Consider the following 12874-nt stretch of genomic DNA (forward strand, 5'->3'; position numbering starts at 1 on the left):
TTGGCCGAAGTCACAGCCCACCCGTGGGGTTATTTCGAGGGGGAGCGGAGCTGCTGTGTCCCCGAACGCTCCTGACACAAAATGGGGGGACACACGGGGAGGGGCAACACTCTCACGCGGGTGGCCGAAGCCACACCCCACCCGTGTTTTGTTTGGTTGGGGTTTTTTTGTGGGGAGGGTGCAGTGCTGTGTCCCCAACAGCCCCACCACAAAGTGGGGGGCAGCACTCTCCCACGCGGGTGGCTGAAATCACACCCCACCCATGTTTTTTCTTTTTGCGGAGGGGGGAGCTGCTGTGTCACAGGCAGTGACCTCCCCCCCGGGCTGGTGGCTGCAGAGCAGCTGCCACCACGTTTTCATCCTTTATTCCCTTTTTCGATGTTTTTTTCCCCAAAGTGGGAGGAGGGGTGAACCCCGATGTCTCTGCCCCCCCCCCCCAAAAAATGGAAATGGGCTGAGGTGCGTTTTGGGGGAGTGTGAGCTGGGGGGGGGGGGGAGGAGGAGGGGGGCTTCAATGCCACCCACGTCGGTGGTGGCCCTGGTGGGGGTGGTGACAGGGTGTCCCCGGCCCAAAGTCCTCCCAGGTGGGTGTCACGGGCCCCCACCCCGGGGACACCCCCATCCCTTGCAGGCAGGAGGCAGGCAGGGACAGCTGCCAGCACGGTTTTGGGGACCCCTCTGACTGCTCGGCAGCAGTGTGGGGAGCTCCGGGGGTGGTGGGGGGGTGATGGGGGGCCACGGCGGAGGTTGGGGGTCCCTTCGCACCCCCCCCACCCCCCCCCAGGCTCTGGACCGAGCAGCGGGGCGATGCCACGGCCTGGCCAGACCCCCGCCACAGCTCTGGCCCCCAGCACCTGCCCCTGGGCAGCCTGGGGGGGACACGGCAGGGACACACGGGTGTCCCCACGCCGTGGGGGGAGTCACGGTCCCGGGTGGGGGGAGTCACGGTCCCGGTCGGTGAGGCCTCCCCCGCCCCCGCAGAGGGATGGGCAGGGGGCCCGGCGGGACCGGGACAGGCAGGGACCAGGCAGAACCTGTCCTGCCAGCTCCCGAGCGGGGCTGGGCTGGGGGGCTCGGGGAGGGGGGGGATGCGCCCACCCTGCTCTGCAGGGCCGGATCCTGCCCACCCGGGGGGCCAGGCCATCTCCAGGACCCCCCCGGGCCCCTGGTGGCTCGCAGTGTCCCTGCTCCGGTGGCCCTGGCTGGCCCTGGCCCCACGCAGGCAGCGCCGGGGGGCTCTGGGCAGGGGGTGGTGGGGATTGCTGGGCCCCCCCACAGTGCCTGAGGGGTCCCCAAGGTCCCACGTGGCTCCTGCCAGCCCTGTGCCCCCCTGTGACACCCTGCCAGCCCCCATGGCCCCTGCCAGCCTCCAGTCCCCCCATCAGCCCCCCAAAGCCCCCCACTAGCCCCCAGAGCGCCCCTGCCAGCCCCCAGAGCCCCCCCGCCAGTCTCCAAAGCCCCCTGCCAGCCCCGTGACTCCTGTCACCCCCAAAACCCTGAGCCACAAGGCTGCTGTGAGCCCCACAGCCCCTGCCAGCCCCCGCGGCCCCTGCCAGCCCCCAGACCCCCCCACCAGCCCCCAAAGCCCCCCACTAGCCCCCAGAACCCCCCACCAGCCCCCAAAGCCCCCCACTAGCCCCCAGACCCCCCCTGCCAGCCACATCACCCCTGTCACCCCCAAACCCCTGAGCCCTGTGGCAGCCCCAAGGCTGCCGTGAGCCCCACAGCCCCCGCCAGCCCCCAAAGCCTCTTGTGCCCCCCCCCCCAAGCCGCCCCTGGCCCCTGCCCCCCGAGCACCCCCATACAGCAGAGTCGGGGGGCAGCGCCCCGGGATGCCGGGGAGGGGGGAGTGGGGGCTGCCGGGCCCTGCTGGGGACAGGGATGGGCTGGGATGGGGAGGGATCAGGTGGGGGATGACAGGATGGGACAGGGATAGCACAGGCCAGGATGGGGAGGGAGAGGAGGGGATGGGAGAGGATAGGCTGGGAATAGGGCAGGACAGGATGGGATAGAGTGGGATGGGATAGGGCAGGACGGGATAGGATAGGATAGGATGGGATAGGATAGGATGGGAACAGGGTAGGGTAAGGTGGGATAGGATGGGATAGGGATGGGATGGGGATGGGATGGATATAGGGCAGGATAGGATGGGGATAGGACACAATGGGATGGGACAGGATCAGATGAGGATGGACAGGATGGAATGGGATGGCATGGGGAAAAGATGGGATGGGATGGGACAGGATGGGATGGGATGGAGAGAAGACAGGTCAGGATAGGATGGCATAGGATAGGACATGGTGGGATAGGATGGGATGGGATAGGGCAGGATGAGATGGGACAGGATGGTGATAAGGCAGGATGGGAACAGGACAGGATGGGATGGGACAGGGTCAGATGAGGTTGGACATGATGGAACAGGATGGGAATGAGATGGAATGGGGACAGGACAGTATGGGATTGGAAGAAGACAGGTCAGGATAGGATGGGATGGGATAGGATGGGATAAGATATGATGGGGACAAGACAGGTCAGGATGAGATGGGATGGGATAGGGCTAGGGCAGGATGGGATGAGGTAGGATGGGATGAGGATGGGATGTGATGGGGATAGGATGGGGACAAGACAGGTTAGTATAGGATGGGATGGGATAGGATCAGATGGCATGGGGACAGGGCTGGATGGGATAGGACGGGATTGGAACAAGCCAGGTCAGGATAGGATGGGATGGGATAGGGTAGGGTTGGATGGGGACAGGGCTGGGTGGGATGTGGTCAGGACAGGATGGGATGGGGACAGGTCAGGATGGGATAGGACGGGGACAAGACAGGTTAGGATGGGATAGGATGGGATGGGGACACCAGGATGGGATAGGACGGGGACAAGACAGGTTAGGATAGGACGGGATGGCATGGGATGGGATAGGGCAGGATGGGATCAGGACAGGACGGGACGGGGACAGGACAGGTCAGGACGGGGCAGGATGGGACGAGGTAGGACGGGACAGGAGAACCCCCCCGCACCCCCGCGTGGGGGGTGGTGCCGGGCCCGCTCCCTCAGCCAGCCCCCCCGCCCCCCCTCCCCGCGCCGTCCTTTGTTTACATGGGCCGGTGGCTGGCGGAGGCGGCGCCGCCGGGGGCGGGCGGGGGGAGGCGGCGGGCGGGCGGGCGGGCGGGAGCCGCCGCGCTCGCACCAGCTGTTTCCCGCCTTGAGCCGCAGGCAGAGGCCGCCGGAGCCGGAGCCGGAGCCGGAGCCGGGCCCGGCCGTTCCCCCCCACGCCGCCCCGGCATGGAGTACTTCATGGTGCCGGCCCAGAAGGTGCCCTCCCTGCAGCACTTCAGGAAATCCGAGAAGGAGGTCATCGGCGGGCTCTGCAGGTGGGGGCCGGGGGAGACGGGGGGAACCCCGGCTTTGGGGAAAAAGCAAAAAAAAAAAAAAAAATTTGCATTTTTAGGGGGATTTTTTAGGGGGTGAATTGGGGGCGGGGGGGGGGGGGAAGCGCAGCGCGGCCGCTGCAGCCCCACCGCCCGCACGTGGTCCTGGCCGCGCACATGGGGCCGGGCGGCCACGCGTGGCCGGGAGGGGGGAGGCGCCGCCCGCCCGCTCATCCCCCCCCTCCTCCTTCCCCCGTGGGGAGTGTGGGTGGGTTTTTGGAGGAGGGGGGTGTTTAAAAGAGTGTGGGGGGGGGTCCGGCGGGTTGTGCGTGGGGGGGGGGTGGCGGTGTGTGTGTTTACTGCCGGGCCTGGCCGTGACTCTGCAGCCCTCCCGGAGGAGGCGGGTCGTGGCCGGGGCTGCCGGGACATGTAGTGCGGGGAGGCGGCGGCACAAAGCCCGGGGACACGGAGGGGGAGCGCCGGCGGATCGCGGGGACCCCCATCCCCCGGCCGGGGATGGGGCTGGAGCCATGGGGCTGCTCCGAACCGGCGGGGCCTGGCGGGGTGGCGGCGGGCGGGCGGGCCCCCGCCACGCGTGGGGGGCGGCCCGGGCCCCTCGGGGCCACGCGGGGCGGCCCTCGGTGCTCCGGGACCCGTGGGGCGGCACAGGATCCTCCCCCCCCCCCCCTTACTCCGGGCCCTGCCCTGCCGTGGGGCGGGCCTGAGCGGCCGGGCCTTGCCGCGCGTGGGGGGCGGCCCGGGCCCCTCGGGGCGCCGTGGGGCAGCCCGGGCCCGTGGGGTCTCTGTGGGGCAGCCCGGGCCCCCTCGGGGCCTTGCCCCGCTGTGGGGCAGCCCTCAGCAGCCAGGCCCCACTACACGTGTGGGGCGGCTCCGGCCCCTCCAGGCCCAGCCCCGCTGTGGGGCGGCCCTGCCTGAGCCCAACACGCTGCCCCCCCTGGGGACAGCCCTGCCCCACGCGGGTCCCCGTGGCCCTGCCCCACGTCCCCGCTGCCCCACAGGCTCACCTGCGGTGGGGCGGGGGCTGCATCCCGGTGATGCTTGGGGGGTGCCCACACCTGCGGCCCCCGGGGGGTCCGGCCGTGGGGCAGGGACCCAGGGCGGTGGGGCGGCTTCACCGGGGTCCCCCACCTCAGTCGCTGCGGGTGGCTGTGGCCCAGCGTGGGCCCGTGGCCCCGGGTGGGAGGGCAACCACCTGGGGCAGGGAACTGCGGCCATCCTGCCCAGGGCTGGGGGGCTGCGCGGCCCCACACCCACCCCAGGCGTGGGGCAGAGCTCTGGGGGAACCTTGCCGCCTTTCCACCGCCCCGAGCGGGGGGACGCCCTGCCCGTGAGCTCAGGGGTGCCCTGCCCGGGGTGCTGGGGGACACCCTGCCTGTGTACTCGGGTATACCCTGCCTGCGAGCTCAGGGACGCCCTGCCTGCAAGCTTAATGAGTATGGGGACGCCCTGCCTGCGAGCTTGGGGATACCCTGCCTTCGAGCTCAGGGACACCCTGCCTGTGACCTCAAGAAGCTTGGGGTACCCTGCCTGCAAGTTTGGGGACACCCTGCCTGCACGGCCGTGCCTCCCCTGCTCACCAGCACAAACCGGAGCACTAGTTGTGGGCAGCACTGGACACGAGTGGGCAGAGCAGGCGTCTGGCATGGGGGCCACCAAACCCCCAGCCCGCTCGCCAGGCAGCGGCAGCAGCGGCGCCGGCACCCCCGGGGGTTTGTTTCCCTTGAGGTCCGGGTGAGCGTGACATCCCTGCCGTGCTGCTGGGGTGGGATGGACCGAATTCTACTCGCCCGACCCAAACCCCATGGCACGGGTGGGGGGCCAGGGACATCCCAGGGGCTTCTCTGCTGTGCCAGGGCTCCGGTGGGTGCCACCCGCTCCCCCTGCCTCTGTCCTGCCCCATCCCTGGCAGTGCCGGCTGCCAGACCGGCTTCTGAATCCGTGGGTTTTTTCCCCCTTTCCGTATTTCGCTGTCACTTCTCAGGTCTCTTCCCAGGAAGAGCAGCTGGGGCAGGTTGCAGGAGGTCTGCCGGCGAGGAAGCAGGCTCTTCCTCCTTCCCCGGTATTTAAGAAACCGCTTCCGCGCTGCCCGGTCCTGGGCCTCTCCATCCCGTTCCCTTTGCGCAGCCACGGCTGGCGGTCCGACATCCCGGAGCAGCACTCTGGCCACTTCCCCGTCCCCGCCAGGCATCGCTGTGCCGGGGGAGACACCCTGCCCGTACAAAGGGATGGCGTCCCCGAGACCTGCCGGGGTTTGGCGTGTTTTGGGGATGGGTTTGGGGCTCGTTATCGGCAGGAGCAGGGAGGCGGATGATGGCCACTGCCGGATGGAAGCCCTGTGCCGCCATCCCACCGCAGGCAGCTCTTGTTCCACGCAGCAGATGGCCCCGAGTGGGGCAGACCCCCAGGCACCCATCCCAGCTCCGCACCCCCCAGGACACCCATTGGGAGCTGCATGGGAGGGATCCAGTGCAGCGGGTGCTCGGCACCCAGTGCCAGCCTGCACCGGGACACTGCCTTGGCAGCTGGGACAAATGTCTTCCCCGTCCCCCCCCGGGCTGCATCGCGATCCTTCCCCATCCCCCCCCGGGCTGCGCTGGGATCCTTCCCTGTTCCCTTGGGATACACTGGGATCCTTCCCCATCCCCGTGTGTCTCGGAGGAGTCGCGGTGCATTCCCCGGTCTGGATGGGTGGCCTGGGAGGCTCCAGGCGCTGCTGGGGCACGCGGTGGTGCTGCGAGGAGGATTGGCTCTGCCGCTTAGACCCCTGGGCTCCCAAACCTCCGTGGTCCCTCCATGGCCTTTCTGGGATGGCAGGGAAGGCAGGAGGGCAGGGAAGGCAGGACGCTGGGCTTTGCTTTCCAGGCTGGTGTCAGCGAGGTGCTGGGTGGGACAGTCCTGTCTCCCTGTCCTGGAGCCACCGGGCACCTGGGCGGGAGGCTGAAGCTGTCTTATCTCGCCTCGCGCCGGCAGCCCGGCCCTTGTGTTTAGTCTTCGGTGCCTTGCGGCATCCCCGGCGCCCTGACTTGCAGCCGGTGGGTGCTGGGTGCTTGCGTGCACCCTGGAGAGAGCAGAGGGGAGGCGAAATGGCCGGTGGCGTGGCAGGGCCTGCCAGTCGTGTTGGTTTGGTGTAACGGCCAGCTATTGCCCTGGCGCTCGGCTTATTAATTGCCGGTGCTGGCTGCTGCCCGGCGGGCTCGCTGTCCCCACGGTCCAAAACACTTGCCGGGATTCAGTCTCCCTGCTCCTCGGGCTGTCTTGGGGAAGAAGCAGGACATGGGTGAAGAAGCTGGACCCCCACAGCGGTGGGGTTTGCTTGGGTCCTGGTGCCCCGGACCCACGGGTGTTGGCGGTGGCTGGCTGGAGCCCTCCCGATCACCATCCCCACTTGCTGCCAGCGGCGTTGCCGGCTCGGGGAGGCATTTCCCGGCCCATCTGCGGGGCGAGGGCGCAGGGGGCGAGGAGGCGGTGGCAGGAAGCAGGCGGGAGCTGCGGCTTGGGGTGGGACGGGGGCTTCTCTGCTGGGAGCTGTCATCTGGAAGCCATCAGCAGGGCGGGAGGGAGGGAGCTGCCTTCCCGGGGCCACACACGCCGGTCGGCCCCGCGGGGACCCAGCCGGCCGGCCCGCAGCCTCCCTCGCCTGCCCGGGGGTCCCCACCGTGCCCTCCCTCCCCTTGGCTCCCCTCACCCAGGCTTGCTGTTGGTGCTGGCGTTGGGCAGCCCGTGTCCGAGCCCGGCGGAGCCGGGGGGCTGTGGCGGGGGTGCTGCTGTTCAGTCGATGCACCCCCCCAGAGCTTTGGATGTGGGGCTGGAGAAACCCACCCACCCGCTTGTGCGCTCACCAGCGCCACAGCCATTGTCCCCACCGTGGTTCCCGTCCCTTTGGTGGTTCGGCATCGTCATTGCAAAGTGAGGGGGGACGCAGCGGGGTGAGCCGGTGGCAGGGGTGCAGCCCCCTCCTCCCTAACCCCATGCCTCTCTTGCAGCTTGGCTAACATCCCATTGACTCCGGAGACGCAGCGGGACCAGGAGCGGCGGATACGCAGGGAAATCGCCAACAGCAACGAGAGACGGCGGATGCAGAGCATCAATGCTGGCTTCCAGTCTCTGAAAACCCTCATCCCACACACGGATGGGGAGAAGCTCAGCAAGGTGAGCGGGACATCACCGGGGCCACGGCGATGCGGGATGCAGACGCTGGTCCTGCACCTGGAGGTTTTCGGTGTCACTTGTCGGGCAGGACAGGGCTGTGAGAGTAATTGGGGATATTTGCATATGGTAATTCCCCGATGGAAGTCTCTCCTGGGGACCGATCCTTGGTGGGAATGGGTGTGCACGGCAAATCTGGGGTCCCAGAGCGGGCTGGGAGCAGGGCGGCTTGTGACAGGGTGATGAGGTGGCCCTGCTGTGGAGGGGAGTGGGGCAAGGAGGTGGCGCTCGGCAGCCAGTCGGGTCCCTGAGACGGGCGGACTGGAGGTTCACCATGGTGGAAATCCCAGGGGAGACCCAAGGGGGAAGCAGACCCTGGACGGAGACGCTGGGGCCGGGCAAGGAGCGGTGCTGCTGCCTCCCAGGCAGGGACGGAGTTTGGCAGGAGAGGGGCTCGGGGGGGGATGCCGGAGCCTCTCCTGCCTCAGCGTGCCCCCCCCCCCCCGGCTCTCCCGCAGGCGGCCATCCTCCAGCAGACGGCCGAGTACATCTTCTCCCTGGAGCAGGAGAAGACTCGACTACTGCAGCAGAACACCCAGCTCAAGCGGTTCATCCAGGTAGTGCTGCCTACGCGCCCCAGGGACGGGACGGGAGGGGACAAGCCCGGCTGGCCGGGGAGGGGACGTCGTTGCTGTTCCTTGGGGTCAGGGCGAGACCCTCTGCCCTAATAAGCCGGGGAATGGAGATGTTTCACACTTTCCTGGCAGGGCAGGGGAGCCCTGTTCGCCCCCTCATCCCTTTCCTGGCAGGGGCGGAAGGGCTGGGGTCCCATTTTCCATTTGGGGTATCGGGGTACATCCCGGTGGCAACTCCGGCCCTGGGGTGGCCTGGTTGAACCTCCCTGGGTGTCACGGTGAGAGAAGTGGGTTTGTGCAAGGACCAGGAGTGTGGGCACGCACAGGGCGTGGGAGCCCACCCGTCCCCAGGCTTCGCCGCCGTATAGATGGAGACATGGACCCCGTGTGCTGCCCGTGTCCCCAGGGAGCCCCTTCCCTGCAGGGAGCTGTCTTGGGGGGTGGCATCACCCAGACATGGTCCGGATGGGAGGGAGAGCATCAGGGCTGGTCCCCATCCCCTGACACCACGTCCCCGTGGCAGGAGTTCAGCGGTTCCTCCCCGAAACGGCGACGGGCAGAGGACAAAGACGAGGGCATTGGTTCGCCGGACATCTGGGAGGACGAGAAGGCCGAGGATCTGCGGCGGGAGATGATCGAGCTCCGGCAGCAGCTGGACAAGGAGCGCTCAGTTCGCATGATGCTGGAGGAGCAGGTGAGGCCACGCGGGGCCGGATCCGGCTGCGGCGCTGCCGCCTGTGCGGCACCGTGCCGGCTGTGCGCGGGGCGGGCTCGCCCTCTAGCGGGCTGTGCCACGGCTGTGCCGGAGCCCCCCCCCCACCCCCAGGGACACCGGCGCTGCCGCGGTGTAACAGGTCATCTGCTCCGGCCACCTCCGCTCCACGCTTGGCTTTGGGCTCCCCAGCTCTGCTGCGTCCACCCCACGGGGTCCCTGTCCCGGCAGGGATCAGGGGGTGCCGTGCCGGGAGCAGGCTGGGCTCCCCACCAACGTCGGGGCTCTCTCGGCCGGCAGGTTCGCTCCCTGGAGGCCCACATGTACCCCGAGAAGCTGAAGGTGATCGCTCAGCAAGTGCAGCTCCAGCAGCAGCAGGAACAGGTGAGGTTGCTGCACCAGGAGAAGCTAGAGCGTGAGCAGCAGATCCGAACCCAGGTGAGTGCGCGGATGCTGCCCCAGCCCACCCTGGCCGTAGCCCACCCGTGGGGACACCCCGGGTGCCTCCCGCCCCCCGATCGGTGCAGCCGGGCGTGCTGGTGGTGAAATACAGGGGACTTGGCACCACCGGTCCCTTAGGGCTGGCTGGGACGGACGGCGGTGTCCCAGCAAAGCTCTCCCCTCGGGGAATTGGGAAAGGGTCGGCACGCGGCCATCCCAGCGCTCGGGGGGGATGCACTCGCGGACACCCCGTGTTTCGGGGGGATATCGTCGCTCGGACCATGCCGCAGCGTGGAGGCCAACCCCGTCTCTGGGGGTTCCCCTCTCGCTGGGTGACTCCTGCTGAGTTTTGGGGACTCCCTGCCACCTGCCAGGCTGGAAAAGGGGAGCGGGCGAGCTGGCAGGCGGCGCTGGCAGGCAGTCGTGGCCGGACCGCAGGGACGGGAGCCTTCAGCCTTTTCCCCTGGCACAGTCGGATTTGTGAACGGTGGGGGGAGCCTTATGCCAGCCTGGTGCGGCGAGGAGGCGAGCGCGGTGCCGGCACCCGGTCCTTGCTCGCTGCCGTCCTCGAGCTCAGCCCGGGGGCACGCCGGCCTGGGGGAGCTTCAAAGGGATGGAGGAAAACCAGCTTCCTCCCTCCTTTGGCTTCTGCAGAGCCGCATCCCTGCAGGATCCCCGCCGGCTGCCTTCTGGGGAAGTTCAGCCTATTTTTAGGTGAACTCTCCTTAGCCTCCTGCTAGGGCGGATCTTCCCATCCGCTGTTTGAACGGGGATCTCCGAGGGGTGCGGTGGGTTCCCAGCTGCGCAGGTTGGGGTGATGGGAGGGCTGGCGCTTGCCTTTCCCAGTTTAAAAGCCCAAATCTTTTCCCCCTTTGGGATACAGGGAATCCTTCACGTTCCGCTCTGCCAAAGCTAAGGTGACGGCAGCTTTTGGCTGGCATCCGCTCGCGTCCGTCTGGGACACGTGAAGTAGAGCAGCCGAGCTGCTGCTTCAGCTTTTATGGGCTCTCGGAGGAGTTGGGGCTCCGCAAACAAGCGCGATGCTCTCCCCATCGCTGCCGTGCCCAGGTCCCTGCTGACCGGGGTGGGTTTTTGCTTCTCTCCCCAGCTCCTGCCATCACATGCTCCCCCAGCACCCACCCACCACCCCACCGTGATCGTTCCAGCGCCGCCTCCCTCCCATCACGTCACCGTGGTCACCATGGGCCCGTCCTCGGTCATCAACACAGTCTCCACGTCCCGGCAAAACCTGGACACCATCGTTCAGGTAAGGGGGGAGACCGAGGAGGACAGCAGCAGCGGGGCGGGAGGAGGGGTTTGGGGGGGTCCCTAACTCCCCCGGATACATCGGAGGGGGGACACGACGTCCTGACAGCCGGCGGTTGCACTCGGCAGGCGATCCAGCACATCGAGGGGACGCAGGAGAAGCAGCTGCAGGAAGAGGAGCAGAGACGCGCCGTCATCGTGACGCCGGCGCGCGCCTGCCCCGAGCCCTCCGCCTCCGACACCGCCTCCGACACCGAGGGCAACGACAGTGACTCCATGGACCAGAGCAAAGAAGAGCCCTCGGGGGACGGGGAACTGCCCTGACACCCCCCCGGCCGGCAGCTGGGGAGGGGAGCCGGGGCGGTGGGGGGAAACGGCAGAGAATATGCTGAAATTTTTAAAAAATACAACGCGATTTGGGTCTCTTTTATGACCTTTTTCCAATACTGTAAAGCAGAGCGCTAGAAGCAGGCAAAGGTCACCCTTCAGCTCCTGGGGGGGCGGCTCGGGGACGGCCATAGCAGGACGTGGGGGGCTCGGGGCGCAGCGGGACAGCGGCAGGGGGACATGGGGGACGGGGTTGCAGCCCCCCACCCCGTTTTATCGCCCCCCCCCCCCCCATCCCCCCGACCTACGGGGAATCCTGCCAAGCCGGCAGCGGCTCCGGTGTTCCCGATGGCGTTCCTTTGGGATGGGGCCTTTGGTTGGGATCTTAATTTGTTTTTTCCTCCTCTTTAGTGGTTGGTTGTTGGTTTGTTTGGTTTGGTTTTTTGTTTTTTTTTTTTTTTAGTTAAATGTTCGGTTTTAAGCAGGGGGGAGATGCCAAGTGACACGGCAGCAAACGGGGGACGGACACCCCTCGGCTTTGGGGTACAACCAGCCCCACCACGGCTCCCGCACGCCGCGTGGGGCAGGGAAAACCCTTTTGGAGAGTAAAAAAAAAAACCAAACCCCAGATTTTGCCATCGGAGCACAGGCAGAAGGGCCGGCACGCGCCACCCCCCGGCGTTTCCAACTCCCACCTCCTCGGCACGGGGACGGTGCTTTGGGGGGCTGATTTTCCACCCCCGTCCCCATCCCCGTCCCCCCCAGCCCGCTCCCATCCCTCCTTTAAGCACTTAATCTGGTTCGCGGGGTCCGTCAGCTCCGAAGAGCTTTTCTGTTTCGTGATTGTGTCGCTTGGGGCTGTCGTGGCGGGTGGGGGGGGGTCCCCCCACTTTGTGTGTGTCCCCCCCCGCTCGCCCCCGCTGCTCCCCCCGCCCGGCTGTAGGGTTTTAGGCCAGTCGTGTGTAGAGCCTCGGTGGTATTTGGTAGGTTCCCCCCCAGCCGCAGCTGTTTCTCGGTTCCTTTCCCTTTTTTTTTTTTTTTTTTTGTATTTTTTTTACGATTTTCAGGTCTTTGTGTTGATTGAGAAGCTATTCTATTTTGTTAAGAAAGTGGAAAAAAAAAAAAGAGGCTCGTGCCTTTGTAAAGAAACAAAATAAAGTTTGTACTTGGTTTTTTAGAAGCTCGGTCCCGGTGTTAACGTTTGTGGGGGGGGGACGAAGCCAGGGACGGATCCGGCCCCTGTGGGACACTGGTCCCTCTCAGGGGGACCCGGGGTTTGCGGGGAGGGCAGGGGAGCGCTGCCTGCTCTGGGAATCACAGGCAGGGAGCAGGCAGGAGGCAAAGGCAGAAAGATGCCGGCCCTGGCGAGGTTTCCCGCTGAGCGGCCGGGCTATATTTAAAAGCTCAGCCCTGCCAGAGCTGCTCACACATGTCACGAGTGCGTCGGGGCTCAGCTCGCTGGGATGGGGGGGTGGCTCTGGGGCTGGTTTTAGTGAGGCCACTCGGTTCGGGGGGGCTGGGTTCAGGCTTTGTATCCTCTCCGACCTGGGGATGGCACCTGTGGTGCCACAGGAAGGGGGGTGTCCCCGTGGCTTGCGGGGGGGGGAACACCCATCTCTCTCCATGGCCTTTGGGGGGGCACCCATCTTTTCCCATGGGGCACCCACTTCTCAGCATCCCCCATGGCCGTGGGCCTCTCCCACTCCCCCTCCGCGCTGTGGCCCCCCCGCAGTGCCCAGCCGAGGGCTCCCCATTGCTCCCTCCCTGCCACCCCCAGCTCGGGGCGGGGGGCTCCCCCTGCTCCCACACTTGTGGAGGGACCCGAGCTTGGGGGGGACGGGGGGGCTGTTGTTTTCCTCCCAGTTTGGCCCCTTCCCCAAGAAAAAGCTGGGTCATGGCCCCCCAAAAGTGGTTCCTCCAGTGATGCAGCCCAGGGGCCACTCCGCCACGGC

At 67.0% G+C, this 12874-nt stretch overlaps 1 protein-coding gene across 2 annotated transcripts; it reads left to right on the forward strand.

The window, feature by feature from the left end:
- The first annotated feature begins 3154 nt into the window (after positions 1 to 3154).
- Positions 3155 to 12102, forward strand: TFAP4 (transcription factor AP-4). 2 transcript variants are annotated; one of them, XM_054843638.1, is made up of 7 exons: positions 3155 to 3377; positions 7379 to 7544; positions 8060 to 8158; positions 8700 to 8870; positions 9189 to 9272; positions 10438 to 10596; positions 10725 to 12085. In XM_054843638.1, the coding sequence occupies exons 1-7, from the start codon at positions 3289 to 3291 to the stop codon at positions 10917 to 10919; spliced, it is 963 nt and encodes a 320-aa protein (XP_054699613.1). In that variant the 5' UTR covers positions 3155 to 3288; the 3' UTR covers positions 10920 to 12085. The 2 variants fall into 2 exon arrangements, with proteins under 2 accessions (XP_054699613.1, XP_054699612.1); XM_054843637.1 differs by having other exon boundaries at positions 3157 to 3377; positions 9189 to 9326; positions 10725 to 12102.
- The last annotated feature ends 772 nt before the right edge of the window (positions 12103 to 12874 follow it).

The sequence above is a fragment of the Grus americana genome, chromosome 15, assembly GCF_028858705.1.
Source record: "Grus americana isolate bGruAme1 chromosome 15, bGruAme1.mat, whole genome shotgun sequence".
Lineage (NCBI taxonomy): Eukaryota > Metazoa > Chordata > Aves > Gruiformes > Gruidae > Grus > Grus americana.